This window comes from Caretta caretta, chromosome 1 (genome assembly GCF_965140235.1).
Source record: "Caretta caretta isolate rCarCar2 chromosome 1, rCarCar1.hap1, whole genome shotgun sequence".
NCBI lineage: Eukaryota > Metazoa > Chordata > Testudines > Cheloniidae > Caretta > Caretta caretta.
In genome coordinates, this window is record NC_134206.1 from 332,937,181 (window position 1) to 332,960,009 (window position 22,829).

Here is a 22,829-nt window from a genome sequence, read left to right on the forward strand (position 1 = left end):
AAAGAAAGAAAACAGGTTTTCAGATGAGTTTTGCAGTGGGGTTTAATCAGTGTGGCAGTACAATAAGGCTGTTCCAGATAGTACAAGCCTTTAGTACCAACGGAGATTATAAATTATGTGGAGGTACAGTAAAAAGATGGATGCTGGACTAAAGGATCAGATGAGATTCATAGATTCCAAAGCCAGACGGACCACTGATCATCTAGCCTGACATCCTGTATAACACAGGCCACAGAACTTCCCTAAAATAATTCCTAGAGCTGATCTTTTTTTTAAAAAAATCCAATCTTGATTTTAAATTTGCCCGTGATGCCAACTCTCACTTTTAAAAATTCACACCTAATTTCCAGTCTGAATTTATCTAGCTTCAACTTCCAGCCATTGGATTGTGTTATACCTTTCCCTGTCAGACTGAAGACCCCATTATTACATATAAAAAGAAAAGGAGTACTTGTGGCACCTTAGAGACTAACCGATTTATTTGAGCATGAGCTTTCGTGAGCTACAGCTCACTTCATCAGATGCATTCACTGATGAAGTAAGCTGTAGCTCAGGAAAGCTTATGCTCAAATAAATTGGTTAGTCTCTAAGGTGCCACAAGTACTCCTTTTCTTTTTGCGAATACAGACTAACATGGCCGCTACTCTGAAACCTATTATTAAATATGTGTTCTTTATCAGAGAGAAAAGATCTGTTAAGTATATTTTACAGAAATCTGAATTTGAACAGGTTCTGAAGTAAAACAGAAGCCTTTGGAGGTTTCCAAACACTGGAATGATGTCACAGCATTTTCCATACAGCTGAGGGAGAAGGCATGAACATTTTGCACATGCTAGAATATAGAGAGCAGATACATGAGGTGGCCTGAGGAAAGAGTGTTACAATAACTGAAAGGAGAGGACGGTATGGAGGGGGACCGCAATGGAGACAGGATTAGCGTTATGTCTCTGAAACTAGGAATGTATTACTCCCCTATGATACAAAAATGGGAGGGATTATAAAACAGAAGCAAAAAAGTTCAGAGGAGAGACTTCAGCTATGGGACTTTCTTTATCGTAGGAAAATAAAACAAACCTAGTCTAAGATTAAAGACAGCTTCATCCTATTCATTTCCCTCGCATAGCCTGAAAAAGGAGACAGTTACAAAAATATATCCTCAAGCTGCTTACAAGGTTCTTTTAAAGCTGCAGCTTTGAATACTCTCAAATCTTTGAGGGGAGTGGAAATTTTACATCAGTCACCTAATACAAGGTGCTCCTTATGAGACTGAGCCACCATGCAAATGACTCAAAAACAAGTAAACAGGTTGAATGAAATGTTTTGAGTCATTTTAAAGTTTTGTTCATCTCATGTTACACATCAAACAAGTACTAACTGTTCAATGAGGTGTGGATTTAGACTTCTGCCTACTGCTGGTCTAATGAAACACACATTTTTTTCCCTTAAAAAAAAGGCATGCAGTAAAATGATATTGGGTTCTGGAAGAACTTTTGAACTTACACTCAGAGGGTCCTGGCTTATATTATTAATATTCAAAGACAAAATGTGATCTTTGCTGCCCACATAGATCCGGTCCTGATCTTCATCCATTAATAATATCCTGTAATCGAGTGGGTGGTGGGATATATGGTAATATTCAGAGGTCTTGGTTTCCTGCAGCTCTGTAACAGTGAGTACCACAAGTTAGCAAAGGCATTCAGTTGCTTTTCTTGGTTTTATAATTGCATCTTATTTGAAATAAAAGACCCTTTAAATATAAGTGTAGCTAATAACAACAGAAAAAATTATATCAAGCTGTTGGCAATAAAGCTAGTGTTCAGTTAAAACCAATTTTCCTTTCCAAGTTTAAGTGAATAGTATTTACAGGGTAAGTAAGAGTCAGTCATTGATTTATCCATTCAGCTAATGAACTCCACTATTTTAATGGATGTTATTATTTACAGCTTTAGCTTTTAAGGCAGATTATTTATAAAATTAAAGAATGGACTCAATACATTATAAAGTTTATGACAGAAGACAATCAATAAAAGCTACATAAACACATTTCAGTTACTTTTCCTAACAGAGGATTTCACTGAGAATGGCTGCCTATATATTTTCAAGGGGAAGTTGCTTTTTTTTTTGACAAAATTAATTATTCTCCTAATTCCCCATAATGAATTTTAATTACTTTTGACAGGCTATGGTTAGTTTCAAAGAAAATCTAATTATGAAATCAAACTCAAATAGGCAATTTTCTTTCTTTTTTTTTAATGGGACGGGAGCTATTGTATCACCCTTTTACGTTGAACTCATCTGTTTATTCAGATAAACTCCACTCGGGTCTCTCCTGAAGTAAATGGCAAAACTCTCATTGCCCTCAGTGGTGCACACTCATGCCCATTACAGGAACAACACAAGCATTTGCAATGCTTACAACTCTACACCACCTTGCCAATGCTCTTCTGTTCTGGAGAGACAACTGCTGTAAGAAGATAGAGACAAGGTAGGTGAGGTCATATCTTTTGTTGCACCAAGTTCTGTTAGTGAAAGTTACATGCTGTGTAGCTTGAACGTTTGCTGCTTTCAACAACAGAACTTGGCCCAGGAAAAGATATTACCTCACCTATCTTGTCTCTCTCATAGTTAGGGACTAACACAATTACAACACTGCCAACAACATAAGAAGATAAGCCTTCCTCTCCTTACTCAGCCAATCTTTGGCCTCCACTTCAATTATTTTATTTTTCATTGTAAAGTAGGGGATATATGTTTAACAGTTGAGAAGGGAAATTGAAGCTTTAAAAAGTAAAAGAACCTATTCTGAATACCTAAAATGATGTACTTATACCACAGGCACATTATTTTCAGAGGTGCTGAGTACCCACAGTTCCAAGTGAAGTCAATGATGGCTGCAGGTGGACAGGACCTCTGAAAATGAAGCCCTATTTGCCCAATCCTGCAAACCTTATTCATACAATTCAAGACAAAGTCCGTTGCCCTCACTCAGAGCCAGATCTTTATTTGGATTAAAGTGGTGTAACTCCATTAACATAATTGGATCTATGCCTATTTACTCCAGATAGAGACCTGGTTCTCAGTTTTTGCTCAGCACTCTTGCAATCTCTAACAAGAGCTTTGCCTGAATAATGATTGAGTAAGGGCTCCTGGATCTGTCCTTTAGCCCTTACTGCTGCAACCAGTCAGCGTGAATCAATGGGGCTATAATACAGCTGGTCAGAAAGCCAAAAATATTTTGGTTTTCAGATTTTTTGGGGGTTGTCAAAAAGTTGAAATTTTCTGCAGAAAGTAGACACTACATAGAAAATTTTTGTTGAGTTCAAAATTATGATTTTCCATTGAAAACAGTTTTGATGGTAAATTTTCCACAAGCTCTAGATTGTTCATGTGAGCAAATGTTTCGGAGTTTGGCCCTCCATACATGTATTGCAGATATAAGTATAGAGAATCAAGCTAACTAGAAAAGATTTGCATTATCACATTAACTCTGATAGACAATAGCTCATGCCCATTTAATTCTCATTGTGTTTAGCCAGTAACCTTGGAGACAATGGGGCAGATCCTCTTCTGGTGTAAGTTAGCAACTTCAATGCAGCTGTGACAACTTACAGAAGTCAAGTGTCTCTCCAGTGTATATATTGTAATATTAAAAATAGTACTATTCATAAGTAAGATTTGAACTCCTTGCTTCATAGCTTAAATAAAGGTGGCTCTCATAACCATATATTAAAATTGTTCATGTCGCGCAGGTGAAATCCACAAATTTACTTTTAATTCCCTTGGAAAATCCATTCTCTTTTTCCATTTTTCATCCAAAATTCCTCTGTGTAAACTTTAATGGTTGGCTTTTCCAAGACGCCTAAGGGAAATAGGTGCCCAAATCCCAAAATTAAACTCCCATAGGCTCCTTTGAAATTCTCAGGCTCACCTTTCAAACAGATTATGGAAGTTTCATTCTCATTAAGCCTTTTGATTACTTTAATCATCATATTGAGTTTGCTTTGCTGCAGTAAGGTAAAACTAAATCTTCTCACCAATCATACTATCAGAGCTGAGCTATAGCTCAATCACACAGAGGTACCCAATGAAAATATCACACTCCTCTGCTATGCTAAATTACTGTGCTCTATGATATCACTCCCAAAGGCAAGTATATACTATAGCATCAGTGAGTCAGTATGTCTGAATTTACAAATTTCCCATTAATGATACATTTTAGAGTAGTCAGAGATATCACGAATGGTATCATGATGAGTCAGGGTGGTAATGACTGCGTTCAAGGAAGGGTCCCAGGAACCAATGAACATGTCCTTTCCATGGTTCTCATGCTTATATTAGGAGATATCTATATTTTCCTGTGATCAAGCTCTGTTTCAGCACTGTCCTTATGACAAGGCATAAGGTTACAGGCAAAAGCAGTGGAAGTGGAGAGCGATAGAGCTACTCTGTTTCAAACAGGTCACTGGTTGGAAGGATATCACAGGACACTACCCTATCCTATGTAAGCAAAGTCTGAATGAGTTCTCCCCTGACATCTAGTGGTGAGCCTTGGAAAAGGACTTCAGGAGCTGATCTCGTTTGCATGGACACACCCACCCTGCCTAGGTGCTCAGCATGATGGGACTGCTTGCCCAAATGATCACTTGTGCCTGGTGTTGGATCCCCAGTCTCCTTGTTATTGGGGCAGGAGTAATAAGGCGTTGTTATCCTTGTTGTGTGAACCAGCGGCAGCAGAACTGTACCTGGCATACTCTCTGATAGAAGGACTAGCCGGGTGGTTGGTGAAGAGGTGTGGCCAGCAGGGTGGCTGGCGGAGAGGGCCAGACCGGAGCCTGGCAGAGAGGTGCAGCAACTGCCCAGCGGGGTGATGAGCGAGTGCCTGAGCAGTGGAGCATGTGAGGTGCCTCGTTACCCCCACTTCCACCCAGGGTAGGAGGTGAACTTTGCGGATGAACCTCTGGACTCTGGGGCTGCACTGGCCAAGGACAGCAACTGTGAGTGGGGTGCAGAGAAAGAATATGCACATTAAAGGGCTTTTGGGTTGCTTAACTTAAGAACCTGAGGGGAAAAGGACACTGCCCAACCTACTTGTGGGTGGGTCTTTTGCTCATGGTTTGTGTTTATGAATCCTAGTTGTGGTGTTTTCCCAAATTAATGCTTAGTTACTTCCCTCATTTTATTAAAAGTTTTTGCTACACTCAGCCTCTATGCTTGCGAGAGGGAAAGTATTGCCTCTTCGAGGCACCCAGGGGGTGGTGTGTAATTGTCCCAGGTCACTGGGTGGGGGCTTAAGCCGGTTTTCTGTTGTATTGTTGAAAAGAAACCCCTAGATACTGAACCCGGCCCTTGTTGCTGCTAGCGTCACCTGGCAGAAGGTTTACATTTACAAAGAAGTCAGAGGCATTCACAAGTGGGAAAGGAAAGACCCTCCTTGTGGTAAAACACCATCACAAGAGATACATACAAGCTTGTTACTTGTACTTCCTTTGGGCTGAGGCCTAAGAATGAATCACAGGCCTTCTGTGGGTTTTTGTCAGGTGGGGAGGAATTCATGGTTCCACACACTGTCTTTTGACATAACAAAATTTGCCACAAAACCTCCTAACAAAATTTGACTTAATGAAGTGTGCTACTACCTGGAAACTATTATTTTGAAACCTCAGTGACGGAAAGACACTATAACAGTGGTGGGCAAACTGCGGCCCACGGGCTGCATGCGGCCCACCAGGGTACTCTGTGGGCCATGAGACATTTTGCTTATGTTGACCATCAGCAGGGACAGCTCCCCGGAGCTCCCAGTGGCTGCGGTTTGCCGTTCCCAGCCACTGGGAGCTGCAGGAAGCGGTGGGCTGCAGGGACGTGCTGGCCACCGCTTCCTGCAGCTCCCATTGGCCGGGAACGGTGAACCGCGGCCACTGGGAGCTGCGGGGGGCCTTCCCTGTAGACGGTCAACGTCAGCAAAATGTCTTGCAGCCTGCGATCAGATTACCCTGATGGGTCACAGATTGCCCACCCACTGCACTATAATGCCTTCCATGCTCCCTTCCCATCCTCCCACTATTTCATAAGGAAAACCTCTTAGAAGAACATGATCTTTTATCTGAAATTATCAGGTTTATACATTTATTGACCTTCAAACTAAACCCAGTTGCTTGCCTTGGGAATTTGGGAATTCAACCAACATCCCCAAAGCAGTAAACTCTGCATGTAGAATGAGACCCCAGCAAGTTAAGCCTCTTAGCACTTTGTGAGTATTTAATATTTTTGTATGGCAATCAAAATAAAGGTTATAATTTATTCCATGTGTAAATAACTTCTGGCTGTAACCACACAAGAGTAACCTTTGTTCCCTCTGTTAAATAGGTCACTGAGTTTGGTCTTGGCTTTCATGATTAAATCAATACCAATCTGATTCACACACTTAGAAATCTGATCTTAAAAACAGATTATTTAGCCCTCTTTCCTTTAACAAACAACAAAACGTTCAGTGAACTCTCTCCCCAGAACCATTTACTATTCTGGGCTTTTGGGAAACTCCAAAAGTTGACAGTTATCTTGCATTAAGAATGTATGAGTTCTAGGCTATACTGCAGATACCCTTGTATCTGCCTCACTAAATGACTCTCTCCAGAAAGTTTTTCTGTTAAAAGCAGAGGAAATGAAGGACAGAAGATGAAAATGAGTGGTATGTGCATACATTCTGAGTTTCAGGATATGCACTGTATTATTCTTTTTTAACAGTGAATTAAGGGATACCTGGATTACCAGTCCTGGAATGTGCAGTGCTCTATTTATTCACAGATAGATACAGCATGGGCAGACCCTCTTGAGACAGGACTGGTTCCAGTATATATGGGTACTCTCTGAAGCTATCCATTTGGAAGCCCTTGCAGTAAAGCACAAAGGACAATTAGTGACTTCCTTTCCTCTCCAGTCTCAGCAAGCATGTGCATGAGGAAGCCTCGAGCACATGCCCAGCGTTGAAAAAACATCTGTTTGTGAAAGAAATTAGGGGAAGAATGGATATAGGAGGGGGAGACCTGCGACACGCCTCATCCTCAGGCCACAATAAAGTGGAAAAATCCTGACTCCCCAAAAGGCTCATTCTATCATCCCTACACATTACTCATTCTGCCCAACCCACCGTCCACTCTGTTTCATCAGCAAAGAGCGAAGCTGAATGCAGGTTAAGTTGAACCAGAGGAACAAGCAGATCTCTCTGTCCATGTGGCTTAGTTGCTTCCAGCCTAACCCTATCTGTGCCCTGTATCCCGAGTGCCCTCTCAATGACAGCCGCTCCATGGAACATGGGCTCTTCTTATCTGACTCCAATTACACTGATCATGATACTTCTCCCCTGTTTTACCAACATTTTAATATATACCTTAAAAACAAAGAATTGATACCCGGACCCCCACAACTGTGTTCCTTTGGCCAGAGATTGCCAGCACATAGCTGAATTGGAGCCTCATCTTTACCACAGACTAAGTTGGTTATGTAGTCTTTGAGATAGTTTGGTCTCCCCAACAGGCAACCTTGCCGGGAGTGACCCAGCTCTGTCTACCTATTACCTGTGTCCTTGTCTAGCCAACTACCTCTATGGAGTCTCTTCCCTCCCTGTGGGGTTGGTGTGTGGCTAATTGTCTTTCCTCTCCATTCTGTGATGACCTCTGTATTTCTTTAGGCTCTCTCTGGGTGTTGTGTCTACTGGCTCATCTTTTCTGCTCCTTGGGATCACTTGTCTCTCTTGCATAATCACCTCATATGCTCTGGGTACCACTGCATCCCTCATGACCCCTTTAGTCCACTCCTTGTCATGTCTCTCTAATGACTGGATCCTCACAGGAGTGCTCATCTTCTGGGATGGCAAGTCCTTGTCTGACCTATCATACGCTAGTGCCTGCTTTCTCTGATTGTTGGCCATTTCCTCTTGGCATTCCCATCCTTCTGGCTGCAACAAGTCTCCTCTCATTGGTAGCAGGGTTTTGGTCCTTTGTCCCCTTAGTGCCTGTGTTCGACTGTTTTGTCACCCCTGTTGTGGGATATTTTATGTGACAAAAATGGTAACCAGGGATATGAACCAGGGGAAACAATCTCGTGTAACAGTCTTTTTGCTGTTTTCACAGCTGATTCCACTTTCTCATTAATCTGAGAATATGCTGAAGAGGAGGTGTGGTGGTCAAACTCTCATTTTCATGCAAATTCCTTGAATTCTTCTGAGGCAAATTGGTGTCTGTTATTGCTGAATACCAAGTCCAGAATACCATATCTTTCAAAGTGGGCCTTCGGTTTACCAATCACTGACTTGCTTCTTGTATTAGGCAAGGTATCAACCTCACAAAATTTTTATTAATAGCGCACTGTAATCAACTACTTGAAGGTAAATAAATCCACTCCCACCTTTTGCCATGGATAGGTCAGCAGCTCACAGAATTATAGGCTGGAAGGAACCTCGAGAGGTCTTCTGGTCCAGTCCCCTGCACTCAAGGCAGGACTAAGTAATATCTAGACCATCCCTGACAGGTGCTTGTCTAACCTGCTTTTAAAAATCTCCAGTGACGGAGATTCCACAACTTCCCTAGGCAATTTATTTCAGTATATTCCTCACAGGCTTAACTACCCTGACAGTTAGGAATTTTTTCCTAATATCTAGTCTAAACTGCCCTTGCTGCAATTTAAGCCCATTGCTTCTTGTCCTATCCTCAGAGGATAAAGAGAACATTTTTTCTCTCTCGTCTTTATAACAGCTTTTTTATGTACTTGAAAATTATTATGTGTCTTCCCCCCACAGAGTCTTCTCTTCTCCAGACTAAAAAACTCAATTTTTTCCATCTTCCCTCACAGGCCATGCTTTCTAGACCTTTCATAATTTTTTTTGCTCTTCTCTGGACTTTCTCCAGTGTGTCCACATCTTTCCTGAAATGTGTCACCCAGAACTGGACAAAATACTCCAGTTGAGGCCTAATCAGTGTGGAGTAGAGGGGAAGAATTACTTCTCGTGTCTTGCTTACAACACGCCTGCTAATACATCCCAGAATGATGTTTGCATTTTTTTTTGCATCAGTGTTACACTGTGGACTCATATTTAGCTTGTGATCCACTCATTACCTCATGTGGCAACAGAGTCTCTCTCTGCTGATGGTTATCACAAAACCAGTAGGTGTCACACTTCTCTGAAGGAGTGGAGTTATATATTCATTCCCAGCCAGTAAAACCACTCTCAAGCCCATCTAAGACAGCAGTCAGTGCCCAGATGTGAGGTGTGTATTTTTTGCCTTATATTATTACATAATGAGGTCGGGCCAACAGCTCTCTTTTCTCAAAATGTGATTCCATCTTGTACATTCAGCTCATCTTTAATTTGAAAATATGGTTCTGCTCCTACCAGCAGTTGGCCTTTGTCTTCTGGATACCATGTTAGGATAGCTCTTTTGACTGCCTGTAGTTGAGTATCTTTCTCCGAAGCCTCTGATTTCCATTAGTTTTGTTACTGAAAGTGGAAGATAGTGCTGCATGTTAATGGGATCAATGTTCTGATCCCCTTCCCCCAGCTTGCCAATACTGGGTATATTTGCCCTGCTGTTAGGGTGTCAGCTAACATCAGTAAGCATCCTGGAAAATCTCTGATCTCTACCTGGTACCACTGGAGGCGTGTCAACATGAGATGCAATTTCTTTGGAGCACTAAGAAGGGGGCTTTGCCAGGATTGTCCCTAGGGATTGTGGTCTGATTGCACTATTACTGAGTGGTCATAGGTATTTTGATGGAATCACTCTACTCCAAATACCAGAACCAGAAGCTCTTTTTATTTTCTATTTGGGCACATCTCTGTCAGGTTCTGGCAGGACTCATCTGTGATAAGCAACCTGCTGCTCCTGTAGAAGAACCACACCCAATCCTTTCTCCTTTGAAGCACACTGGAATGGCAGTGGCACATCTGGCTCGCAATAATTCACGACAGGGGCATCCGCTATCATTGGTCTGAGCATGTGAAATGCCTGCCTTTGGGGACCTGCTCAGCTTCATTCAGCAACCCTCCTTGTGAGCTGACACATGAGTTCTGCTACTGCAGCCAGCTGTGGACAGGACTTTCAATGATAACTGATCATTCCTACGAAGCGCTGTACCTCTTTCACATCCACTGGAGCTGGCATGTCTTTGACTGCCTTGAGCATACTGGGATCTGATTTCAGTCTCTCTCTGCTGTGAGTAGATGTCCAATGTACATCACCTCCTGCTGAATTGAATTTTTTCTGGGTTCTGTTTTATGTTCTTGTTCCTGCATCGCTGTAGAAAACCATGTAGTTTTCTGTCATGGTCTCATTCAGCTTCTGTATCATTACTCCTTTCACAAACAATGAGGATATAATCAGTTATTTTCGCTCCAGGCAGCCCTTCCAGCTCTTGGATGAAGATGCTGGACTTTTTATCATGTGCCAAAATCAATTCCTCACATCACACACTGTAAAGATTCTGGTTTGGAAAGTTTGTCAAGATGTAATAACATATGGGAAGTGGGTAGTGGAATTTTTTCAATGCCTGGTTTAGTGGTTTTGGGCTGATCCAGATGTGTAATTTGCCTGATGGCTTCTTGACCACCACTATGCTGCTTTCCCAGACTGCAGAGGCCTTACAGGTGCTCTGATACCCATGCTCTGCAGACTTTCAAACTCCTTGTGTACCGGATTATGTACTGCCTCTGGAATTTTCTCTCATGTTAAGCACACAGGGTCCACTGTGGGTCTACTTCCAGTCACTGCTTTGAGGCACTAGTCATCTTTGAAAATATCTCCATATATTCTAAAATAATCTCCATTGCCCATGGGACCTCCCGTTTTGCTTCTTGCACTGCAGCTTAACATTCTGATATTACATCATGATCAGATACATGATTACTATGGCTGTGTTCTCCATGAGGGGTCTGTGGTGCATCCATCCATCACACACGTCAGTTAGTACCATCTGTTATTTTTCAGATTAGTTACTATGAATTCAGATTTTTCCAATGGGCTGCATTGTGCTCTCATTGTACATTATTAGAGTGAACCTAGTCTTTGTAATGGGTGTGCGTGAGTCCAATTCACTCTGAGGAATTACATTGCAGAAGCTCCCACTATCCACCTGAAATTGCACAGGGTGTTTCCCTGTTAACATTGTTGCATGCACAGAAGTTAGTATTGTCCCTGGTTAGTTTCCTGTCCTGACAGCCTAAAGCTGAGATGGTCTTGGAGTCAAGGAGAGAGTGATGATATCATCACCACTGTCTGATGTGCCATTCCGCTCTTGTACAAGTCTGTCTGAATCTTTCTGGCACCTTCCTCTGCTCTTGCACACACTGCAAAAATGGCTCAACTTCCCACATTCCTTGCAATGCTGTCCAAATGCAGGTCCATCTCCTTAACCCACTCATCTGTTCTCCCACAATAAATGCATCTCGCTACAGGTCTGGAACCCTGCCTACGTGAACTCCTTTGCTATTGTCTCACTGTGTGTACTTAGGGGGAGTTGTGCCCCCTAGGGCTTTCATCCTTTCTTTTGAGGCTTCTGATGGATGTCCCAAGTCTACGTATCTATCTAATGTGAGATACCATTCCCAGAGCAGCCACTCCTGCATGTGGTGATGCCGAGTTCCACAGACTATCCTGTCCCGAATCTGGGAGTCTGTCAAGTTTCCAAAGTTGCATGTAACAGCCAGTATGTGTAAGGCAGTACACAGGGGTCTATCCCTTTCCTTTCAGATCTGTACATAGCAAGAAACCTGTATTGCTCCACAGTTTCTTTGTCCGGGGCTCCTAGAGCAGCTGTGAGGCTTGAAGCAGTGGCGAGCCTCAGAGTGGTACAGGGCTCTCTTCACTGTTCACCAGTAAGGTAAAAAGAAAAAAGAAAAGGAGTACTTGTGGCACCTTAGAGACTAACCAATTTATTTGAGCATAAGCTTTCATGAGCTACAGCTCACTTCATCGGATGCATACTGTTCCCTGCTATTGTCCTCCCAGATAGCCAGGTCTGCATACAGCTCAAACGTCTCCTTCCACTGGGTCCACTGCTGGTCAAGGTTTGTGTCTGCAAAATGGAGGTCTCTGGGTGGCTTCAGATGCTGTCACCATGTTTCATTAGCAAAGAGTGAAGTTGAACGCAGGCTAAGTAGAACAAGTGGAACTTTATTAAACCCTGTGCACTGCTCTGTCCATGTAGGGGAGTTGTTTCCAGAATAACTTCACCCATTCCCGGTTCCCCTGGTGTCCCATCAATAACAGCTCCTCCAGGGAATGGGGGCCCTCTAACGCCAGGTCCCTGAGCATGCCAACCCTCCAGGAATTAAAGATTAATCTTTAATTAAAGATTATGTCATGTGATGAAACCTCCAGGAATATGTCCAACCACAACTGGCAACTCTAAGTTCCACATGGCCCTGAAGACTTGGCAGACAGCAGCATAAGACTATTTCAACTTGTCCCTCCTGGGTCATAGGTCCATATGAGCCAGAGCCCCATCTGTAATTGCAGCTTTGGCAATATTGTTTGACTAGGCCCTGGATGAAGGTACAGCCTGTAATACTCTTTTCAGTTTAATTTAATCCTTGGTCTACACCAACAAAGGTGCCAGGCAGCGTATAATGTGTTTTTGTGATATGACCTCTTGTCTGCTTAGGGAGTGCAATGAAACCAGTTTTTTTTTTCTTGAAGTACCTATTTTAGTAGCATATACCTTTTGCACACAAATCACAAAGGGAGAATGTCTCCATTTGCTTTTGGGGTAATTCTGAGCAGGCGAACAATTTACTATTGATATATAGCACTTTCTCTAATTTCACTTGTCGGCTTTTCCTACATTTCAAAAATGTAAGTGGAATCTGGAATGTTGCCCCAACTATCATTTCTGTGAAATTTCTCCAAGCCTGCAAATAATTTCAGTTTCACAAAGAAATTTTGGTTAAAAGAAAACATGTATTTTTATACGTTTTCCCCTTTATGCTTTGCAGTACTAGATATGAGGTGACTGAACAATGCTTTTAGTAACTTGTTGGGGGATTGACTTGAAAAGTCCCAGATGAGAGACTACAGGCTTCAGACAAAGAGAAAAACAATCATCTTAACTTTTCTTGATCTTCTTCCAGATTTTTCAGTAGAATGACATGAATACATTACTTTTTTGTTTCTGTGTTTGTTTCTTTAGCGTGTCTGCAATATTCCTGGAAGAATATACTATTTATATTATTGATTTTCATCTGGGGCTAAGTACATTCTGAAATGAGTTTAATTTGAGTCTCTTTGCACAGATGAGACAAGGAATTGTTGAATATATAATTCAGGATAGGGTGGTTTTTTTGTTTTTTTCTGCCAAAGACATGTCAACATCTCATTGTCAATATCACATGCATTTAAGTGATCTGTGATGCACAATGCAGATTGCATGAAGAACTTCATTACTGGCTTAGTTAGCTAAGTCAGAAGAAGCCAAAGATACCATTAGAAAAAGATTTTCTCACAACAAAGTTAACAGAGCCCTGCAGTTAACAATATTCAAACCACAGCACAGCATTATGCAGAAGCCTATACAATCATGCTTTTCTGTGATTGTTGTTGAAAGAAAAGTTGAATTTTAATAGCAAAGTAATAGAGTTATAAGAATTGAGACTCACAGGATAAATGCATCCAGTCAGTTCATAAATCTCTTGCTAGGTTTTAAGTGACTTTTTATTTAAAAAGAGAGAGTGAATAAAACAATAAATGGAAATCAGGAAATCACAAGTTAACTCATTAACACGGTCATTTGGGACAAAAGTTCTCTGTCAGTATAGAGCAAAAAAGGAGCCATTGCCAAGAGCCACTGCTTAAATGTATAATTTACATGAAACAAAATTAGTTTCTGTGCTTGGGGTGAAGAATAAATAACATGGAAATGTCCTGCTAGGGAGATAAAAAAATTACCTTGCTTCAATGAGCACTGATTCTCCACTGCCTTGCGCATTGTATAATCATTTATACCTATGCAAGATAAGTATAAAATGGATGTAAAACACTCCCAGATCAGAATGGTAGCATTGTGTACAGGTATCAGTGACAGCTCAAGATATCAATGATTGCACAAACCCTTTGGAGAATTAGGACCCAGAACTAGCTCTAGCAGGTTTGCAAAACAGTCACCTCCGGTAACACAATATGTGTATTAGGGGCAGTACTTTGAGGAACTCTTTGTGAAGGTGACCGGGGGCTGGTAGGGAAAGATGCACCAGATAATTCAGAGGAACAGAGCCTGTACAGTTGGTCTTGAACAGTGCAGTGATATATGCCTTTGGAAGTAATGCATTTCACAAGTCTGTAAGAGGACATGATCATGATAGTTTGATAATCGTCAAAGCTGGTAGATTTTAAAATAATTTAAAACAAAAACAAACAAACAATAGAATGGCAACCTAGCTGTAGGAGAGGGAAGTGACTTGCTACTTTAAAGACTAAAGCATGAGAAATTGCCTCTTATGGAGACAGGTTGCTGTTCTATTGTGATTTTTTTCAAAACCATTTTAAAATCTACCAGAACATCAACTCATCTTCAATTTTCTGCTTTAAAGAATAAAGAATGAGGAGAGGTGGATTACAGAGATTTAGATCACTGTCCATTTTGCAGGTCAATTTCTGAGGCATGGTGAAAACATTACTAGAGACAAATACCTTTTCTTGTGTGGGTGGCAATGTGTGGGGAAGCAGCTCTGTGGCACATTCATCAATTCAAGCCATCTAGTAAGGTTAAGTGTGTTTGTATTGCAGCTTTAGAATATGAGGAATGGGCACTATTAAAATGCCTAACATAAATGTTTGATTTACCGATATATTGTTATGGTGCAATCATGCTACATTCCACAGTACAGACCCCAGGCTTCTCTGGAAAGGAAGAGGGAAAATAAGTCAACTTTTTCCCTGACTGCAGGAGCAAAGTTATTCGATGTCTTGCCAAAGATTCCAGGATCCAGATTCCTTCATTCAGAATTATGCAAGACCACCCACACCCTTCAGTCAGGCAGTCTAGCTAGGGGTTAGCAAATTCTAATCATAATTATATAGTTAGTAGGCCAGATTCTTCTCTCACTTACAACAGTGTAAATCTAGAGTAACCCCACTGAAGTATGTGGCATTACACCACTATTAAAAGGGTGAGAGAGGTGAAAAGTTCTTACTTTCTTACTGTGCAAATCTTATCAGCAGTTTTATCCTTATGCGGAGAACCATAACATACTTTATTCAAGAACATCATCATGATTTGTGTACCTCGGATCGGGTGACCAGATGTCCCGATTTTATAGGGACAGTCCCGATTTTGGGTGCTTTTTCTTATATAGGCACCGATTGCGCCCCACCCCCTGTCCTGATTTTTCACACTTGCTATCTGGTCACCCTAACCTCAGAATGAAAATATCACAACTACAGCAGTGCAGGGGGATTCTCTGGAAAGAGGCATCCAATTATCCAATTGTTATTTTGACTAGATTATTTATTATCTTTGCTCCCAAACCAAAGGAACAACTGTGACAAGTGTGAAGGGCGGTGAAGACATGTCAATTTGGTTTCAAATTACTTCAGCTAAATCAGTTAGCCATTTCATATAGAAGCCTCTCTCTCTCCTTTCTTACTGTCTGGCATACAAGGTCAACAACTCTGCAGTGTTCAAGCTGCTCTGAAGGAGATTTAAGCTGTATATGTCAGAGTGTGTCTGCACATAGTAATAGAGCTCCCTTTTTATTTATTTTCAAAAGAGACATAGAGGGTCCTTAGCACATTTCCTGCTGCTTTGAAAACCAGAGGAGCCTCAGCTGGTAGCCTGCATGTACACAGAGGCTTTTCAATCAGAGCTCAAGACATTTTTAATTTCCATATGCAGGAGCAGGAAGCTCTTTGCTTGCCAAGTATGACATTATTGTTGAGCTGGAGGGGCAGAAAAAAAAGCCACACCCGAGGAGAAATCAGACATATTCCACATTGCTTTCCTCCTTCTGGGAACATCTTTATAATCTCTTGTTTTCTCTCTCTTTTTTTCCTACTGGACGAACAATCACTTCATAAAGGAAGCATGGCACAGCCGTCTCCCTTGAAGTTCATTCACTTGCAAAAAATGCTCCACAAAGCCATCAGGCAAAGTTCAGACAAAAGAGGCCTTGTTTGTACACACAAAAGTCAAAGAGAGTTGAAAACCCAAATTGATTGGATTACTGGAATTCCTTCTGTGTGAAGATGAATCAGAAGCTACAGCTAATGTTGAATGATGCTGTCCTCCCACTTAGTGGTGTCAACCATATATGACAGATAAGATCGGTACTCCATGGCCATTATCTTGCACCCTGATGTCAGTGGTTTTCAAAATGGATCAGGCCACAAAGGCTGAACTTCCCTTTTTTTTCAATTTGGGATGCCACTCATGCTGTTATGTTTGAAATATAAAAGCCCTCTGAGGCCTGGGTTTCATCTCTCCGTGTACTGCTGTGATAGCTGATATCAGCGGGGGTGCTCTTGCTAACAGTCTCTAAATTTCAACATCTGGCACAGGAGTGGGGTGGTAAGTGTGAAGATGGGATATTTCCAACAGAGGGCCCTCATTGCTGAAATTCTCTTCCCTTGTTAGTCTGTCACTGAGTGTGTGCTAACCTTTAAGGCACAGTGTGAGTATTTACTCAGTGGTATGTGACTGTGGTGAAGATCCAGAGCTGTTTGGCCTAGAGGTCTACTTATTTTGAGGCCTATGTTATTAATGTTTGTAAAGTGCTTTGACAACAGAGTGGTTCAATGTGGAGGCTGGAGTGCAACAGAGCTGCATTTTATCTCCACTGTTGTTTGGCATTTCCATTCAGTGGATAATAAAGAAATATATTAGCAACACAAAGACCAGTATTGCAGGGTAGATGGCAAATGCCTAGAAGAGTTAGACTTCATTGATGATATTGTGCTACAGAGCAACATCCCTGAAAAGTTGCAAACAAAGGCAGACAACTTGACAAAAATAGCAGGCAAAGAGCAGCTCAAAATTAGTTATGATAATACAATCATCCTTGAAACCCAGACATGAAGCAGTAACATCACATTAGAAGGCAACAATATTAAGAAAGTAGAACAGTAAATCTACCTGGACAACACTATATCAGTCAATGGAGATCTAATGAAGGAAATTACATGAAGGATAGGAAAGGCATTTACAGCATTTAGTAAACTAAAAAAAAAAAAAAAAAAAAAAACACATGGAAGTCAAAGACATATAGCACCAGAACAAAACTGAGCATTTTCATTTCAAATGCTACCAAATGTCTGTGAGTGCTGGAGATCTACTAAAAAATCAGACAGAAAACTAGACACCTTTGAAAACAGGTGCCTACGAAAGATTCTGGGTATTGGTTGGAAAGACGAATGTTATCACCAACTAAGAGATCCGAGAAATCACCAACCAGCAGTTTCTACCAGAATTAGAAGAAAATGCTGGACATATTTGGGGCATGTACTCCGGATGAAGACTCCCGCATGACATTGTCAAGTGGAAACCAACTCAGATGAAGAAACAAGGGCACCCAAGAGAAACCTTAAGAAGAATCCTTTGCGGGGAGGACAGAATAATCGATCTCAACAGCATAGAGCAAATGGAAGCAGCAGCAAAAGACAGAGAGGCATGGAAGAGACTGGTTTCCACCTTGTGCACCAACATTGGTGGAGGAATTTCGTATTTCTATAAAATACGAGCCTTGAGACCCTCCCATTGGAAGTCACAATAGAAGAGCAAAATATTACTCCAGATGAAGGAGGCAACACAACACTGTCTTCAAAATCCAGCAATTGCTTAATGCTGCTAAGGCCATCACACAGTACAGCCTGCCTCCACTAGAACTGGCAAAAGACAATATTCGTCTAAGAACATTCAGTTTCACTTGCCATTCCATACCCACCCTGCAACTCTACCTAGCAAGGGAAGGAAATCCCTTCCCAGTATTATTATTACTGCTATATAATACAGTGGAAACAAGTCAGCATGAAATCATCCTCTTGTTTTCCTCTACCATTAACAGAAAGTTGCTTTATTACACTTTTAAGTAGTGGCATTGCATGGAAGTAAAGCTGATCACAATTTTTTTATCAAAGTATTTTTTTCCAATGGAAAATGGCCCTTTTCATTGGAGAGAAATGTGGAAAAAATGAAGAACCAAATTTTTGTCTGTTTCCATTTGAACTTTTTCATGGAAAATATACAGTATTTTCCAACTAGTTCTCCATGAAAAGTAAGCTGCATTTGTACTTTACCTGTAATCAACTGTCATTTGTTATTATTTATGTGTTTACTGACAGGAGGATTACTAAAAGGCTGTGGGCAAAGTAAAGACCAAGAATAGATACAATTTACTGGAATTTGTTTATTGTTCTTGCTGAATAAAGGAGTTTTGAAATATTGCTGCCACTGTACTTGTTTACCTCTTCATTTAAGTCCCCCAGCTTACATTATTTTCTTTTACTGATAGGCTATCACTAATTCTCTCTGTTGCTTCCTGCTATTGACCACAAAGAGCTTGAACCAGAACCTTGCTGGTCTGAAAGTCGAAGAAAGTCAGAGCTTTATTAAAAATCTGTCATTCCCAAAGGCAGTGACCACTTAATGTAACAGATACACATGTGTCCTGCCTACAACCCATTTTAGCCTATTCATTAGGGATATAACCTATTACAGCACTGTACCACAAATACTTGCTGCCCATTTCTGCAATGTGCTGGAGATGGCTCTTAGTATCATAGAATATCAGGGTTAGAAGGGACCTCAGGAGGTCATCTAGTCTAACCCCCTGCTCAAAGCAGGACCAATCCCCAATTTTTGCCCCAGATCCCTAAATTGCCCCCTCAAGGATTGAACTCACAACCCTGGGGTTAGCAGGCCAATGCTCAAACCACTGAGCTATCCCTCCCCCCGCCCACTTATTAAAATTCACCAAGGATATGGAAGAGAAGATTGGGGTTATTTGAAGTTAGCTCCACACATCTGGATGCTTCTGCTAACCTATCCCTGCCAGAGATGACTTACCGATCCTCTGTGCTCATAAAACACTTCTGAGAAGATACTCTTTTAGCCTTTGGAATACACCAAGGTTAAGAAAAGGAGTACTTGTGGCACCTTAGAGACTAACCAATTTATCTAAGGTGCCACAAATACTCCTTTTCTTTTTGAGAATACAGACTAACACGGCTGTTACTCTGAAACCAAGGTTAAGGTATTTCTAAAAGAAATTGTCTTGGGATGAATACCCTCAGAATCTGTACAGCCACTTTTTCAACCTACCATCCCTATTTGAAACTGAGGGTGTTAAACATTATTAATGTTCAGAATTGTATTAATTGTATGATGGAAGCACCCATAAGGAGCTAGGCACTGTCCACGCACATAGGAAAACATGCTCCCTGCCCCAAACAGCTTACAATCAAAGAACATGTTACTATAATATCACTATACTTCATACAATTTTCCATCCACCCATACACATATGCCTCCATCCTTCCTGGTTTTTTATACAATGGCAATTAACATAGTATCTAAATTCCCGAGAAAAAAGGATAAAATGTCCTAAAGGCCTTCCTCATGGTTAGTGTTTGTGTTTAAAAGGGAATGTTTAAAAGAGGGTGGTGAAACACTGGAATGCGTTACCTAGGGAGGTGGTGGAATCTCCTTCCTTAGATATTTTTAAGGTCAGGCTTGACAAAGCCCTGGCTGGGATGATTTAGTTGGGGATTGGTCCTGCTTTGAGCAGGGGGTTGGACTAGATGACCTCCTGAGGTCCCTTCCAATCCGGATAGTCTATGATTCTATGATTCTATGAATACAGATACACACATACTCTAGTCCCTCCCCACACCTTTCCTTCCATCCCCTTTGCCCCCCAGTACCCTAGAGTTAACACAAGGTAAGGGGGAACATTTCTGAGGGACAGGGCCGGCTCTTGGGGCGGCAAAAAATTTGTCACCCCAAGCTCCAAGAGCGCAACTGCCCAAGCCAAAAAAAAAAAAAAAAGCCACCCCTGGAATTGTGCCACCCCAAGAACGTGCTTGCTTTGCTGGTGCCCAGAGCCGGTCCTGCTGAGGGAGACCCCCCCCTCAGAATATTGACAGCCCATCATTTTTCCTTTTTGCATTTCATATGGCAGCCATTTTCACCATGTCTCACTGTAGCGCTGAGAGGTTAATAAGTTTATTTTCCATTGAATACTATAACACTGTTCACAGAGTCCAGACTGTGTGTCTGAATTGGAACTGAAAATAGTTAAATGCTCCAAAATATTCAAAACAGCGTAAGTGACAAAAACATGGTAGTTTTTAGGCATGCACTATTGAGGTTACGGTTTTTAGACTTAGAAAGTTTTCCTGTGTTTCTTTACTTCCTCCCTACATTCGCCCACACAGTCACTTTGGTGCAGAATTACACTGCCAGGGCTAATAAAAACACATTGACAAAGCACATCTCAAGTGCTGAGATATTTCATTATGTTCTCAGTAAAAAAACAAGAACCATCTCCATTGTGATCAGAGAGAGGAACCCCTTTCACTATACTCCTTTCTTTCTCAAAGAGCAAATTCTCTGAAGAGTCAGCCAATTTCCATATATCTAGGATTGGTATTACTGCTCATGCTGCAGTTTAATCCCTGACTTTATTGATGTTACTACTTTCAGCTGCATTTCTAGCCTCTTGGCACAGGAGCTGGGTCACTAGCCACAAATCTCCTTAAAACACAATGGTCTCTCCCACAGCAGTCTTTTCTTGCCACTGTACTATAGTAACAAAATAGAAAATGTATGTTTTCACAGTCACTATGCCATTACAATATTTTTTAATCAATTTAGAATTAGCTGAGAGTGCGTCAGGATCTGAGATCCTTTTTTTTTTTTAATTCATTCTTCAGCGAAGTAATGAGAGTTTTGATTGAGCAAGGACTGAGCAAAATACATCTCAGGGTCTGTGTGGGGTGGGGGAGGGTTAGTGCCTTATGAATCAGCTGAAAGAAAGTATTCCATGTTCAGGGGGAAGATGCACAGATGTTTGAACAAATGGGCCTTAGAAGCTGGCAGTGGAGTAGGTGAGGCACAACCATATCAAGTGATAACAGTGATTAAGTAGCATGGAAGCAAGGGAAGGTGAGGACAAAAAGTTTGAATCTGATGCAGAGGAAAATGGGAACACATAGAAGGATTCAAAGAGGGGTGACATGGTAAGTGCAATAGCTGGGAAAGATGGTCTTAGTTGCTGCATGTTATATGGAAGGAAAGGGGAGGGGTATGTGGGTGTCTAGGAGACCAAAGACTAGGTGATATATAAGGCCAATACTAAAAATATCTCCCCCCTTAAGGCCAAGTTCAGGCCCATGGTCCTGTTTTGACTACAGTAACCTGAAATGCTGGTACCAGAAACTGGATATGAGTCAGCAGTGTGCCCTTGTTGCCAAGAAGGCTAACAGCATATTGGGCTGTATTAGTAGGGCCATTGCCAGCAGATCGAGGGAAGTGATTATTCCCCTTTATTCGGCACTGGTGAGACCACGTCTGGAGTACTGTGTCCAGTTTTGGTCCCCCCACTACAGAAAGGATGTGCACAAATTGGAGAGAGTCCAGCGGAGGGCAATGAAAATGATTAGGGAGCTGGGGCACATGACTTATGAGGAGAGACTGAGGGAACTGGGCTTATTTATGTAAGCGGGGGAATAGTCCCGCTATTGTGGGGAACTTTCCTTGCTTCTGCACTATCCCGGTGAAGTAGGCTAGCGAAAGGATCTGAGTCCTCGCTCCCACTTCCTTTACCCAGTGGCCTCCCTGCCCTTGAGGACTCCCCTTCCACTCTCCCGTCTGGCAGAGTCCTCGTTGGAACTCTGGGCCCAGGATTCCTGGGGGGGCTCAACCCCCCAACCCTGCTGTGGTCACCTAGGACAGGGGCTAGGGTGTCCCCACTCCGGGGTGGTCTCTCTCCACTGGGCACTTCTCTGACCCACTGACCATTATGTACAATTTAAAGCAAATGCAAGTTATTTAATCAACAATTAATTTTAAAAAGAATAAGGAAAAATGGGAAAGGTTAAAGGAAACACATCACCCCGCTCTGTGGCAGGGAACATCACAAGTCATGTCTCTGGAACGTCAGGGCAGTTCACAGTCTGTTCTTTGTAAGTCCCAGGCCTTCAATAAGGATAAGTGCAGGGTCCTGCACTTAGGACGGAAGAACCCAATGCACAGCTACAGACTAGGGACCGAATGGCTAGGCAGCAGTTCTGTGGAAAAGGACCTAGGGGTGACAGTGGACGAGAAGCTGGATATGAGTCAGCAGTGTGCCCTTGTTGCCAAGAAGGCCAATGGCATTTTGGGATGTATAAGTAGGGGCATAGCCAGCAGATCGAGGGACGTGATCGTTCCCCTCTATTCGACATTGGTGAGGCCTCATCTGGAGTACTGTGTCCAGTTTTGGGCCCCACACTTCAAGAAGGATGTGGATAAATTGGAGAGAGTCCAGCGAAGGGCAACAAAAATGATTAGGGGTCTGGAACACATGACTTATGAGGAGAGGCTGAGGGAGCTGGGATTGTTTAGCCTGCAGAAGAGAAGAATGAGGGGGGGATTTGATAGCTGCTTTCAACAACCTGAAAGGGGGTTCCAGAGAGGATGGCTCTAGACTGTTCTCAATGGTAGCAGATGACAGAACAAGGAGTAATGGTCTCAAGTTGCTGTGGGGGGGGTTCAGATTGGATATTAGGAAAAACTTTTTCACTAAGAGGGTGGTGAAACACTGGAATGTGTTACCTAGGGAGGTGGTAGAATCTCCTTCCTTAGAGGTTTTT

General features: G+C 41.9%; 1 protein-coding gene across 1 annotated transcript in view; it reads right to left on the reverse strand.

Moving 5' to 3' along the window:
- The window catches only part of SEMA3C (semaphorin 3C), a 167,151-nt gene that overhangs the window by 68,255 nt on the left and 76,067 nt on the right, over nucleotides 1–22,829 (reverse strand). Inside the window, exon 3 of the mRNA XM_048836494.2 lies at nucleotides 1,501–1,661. Within this exon, the coding sequence (XP_048692451.1) occupies nucleotides 1,501–1,661 (161 nt within the window). The remainder of the gene's footprint in view (nucleotides 1–1,500; nucleotides 1,662–22,829) is intronic.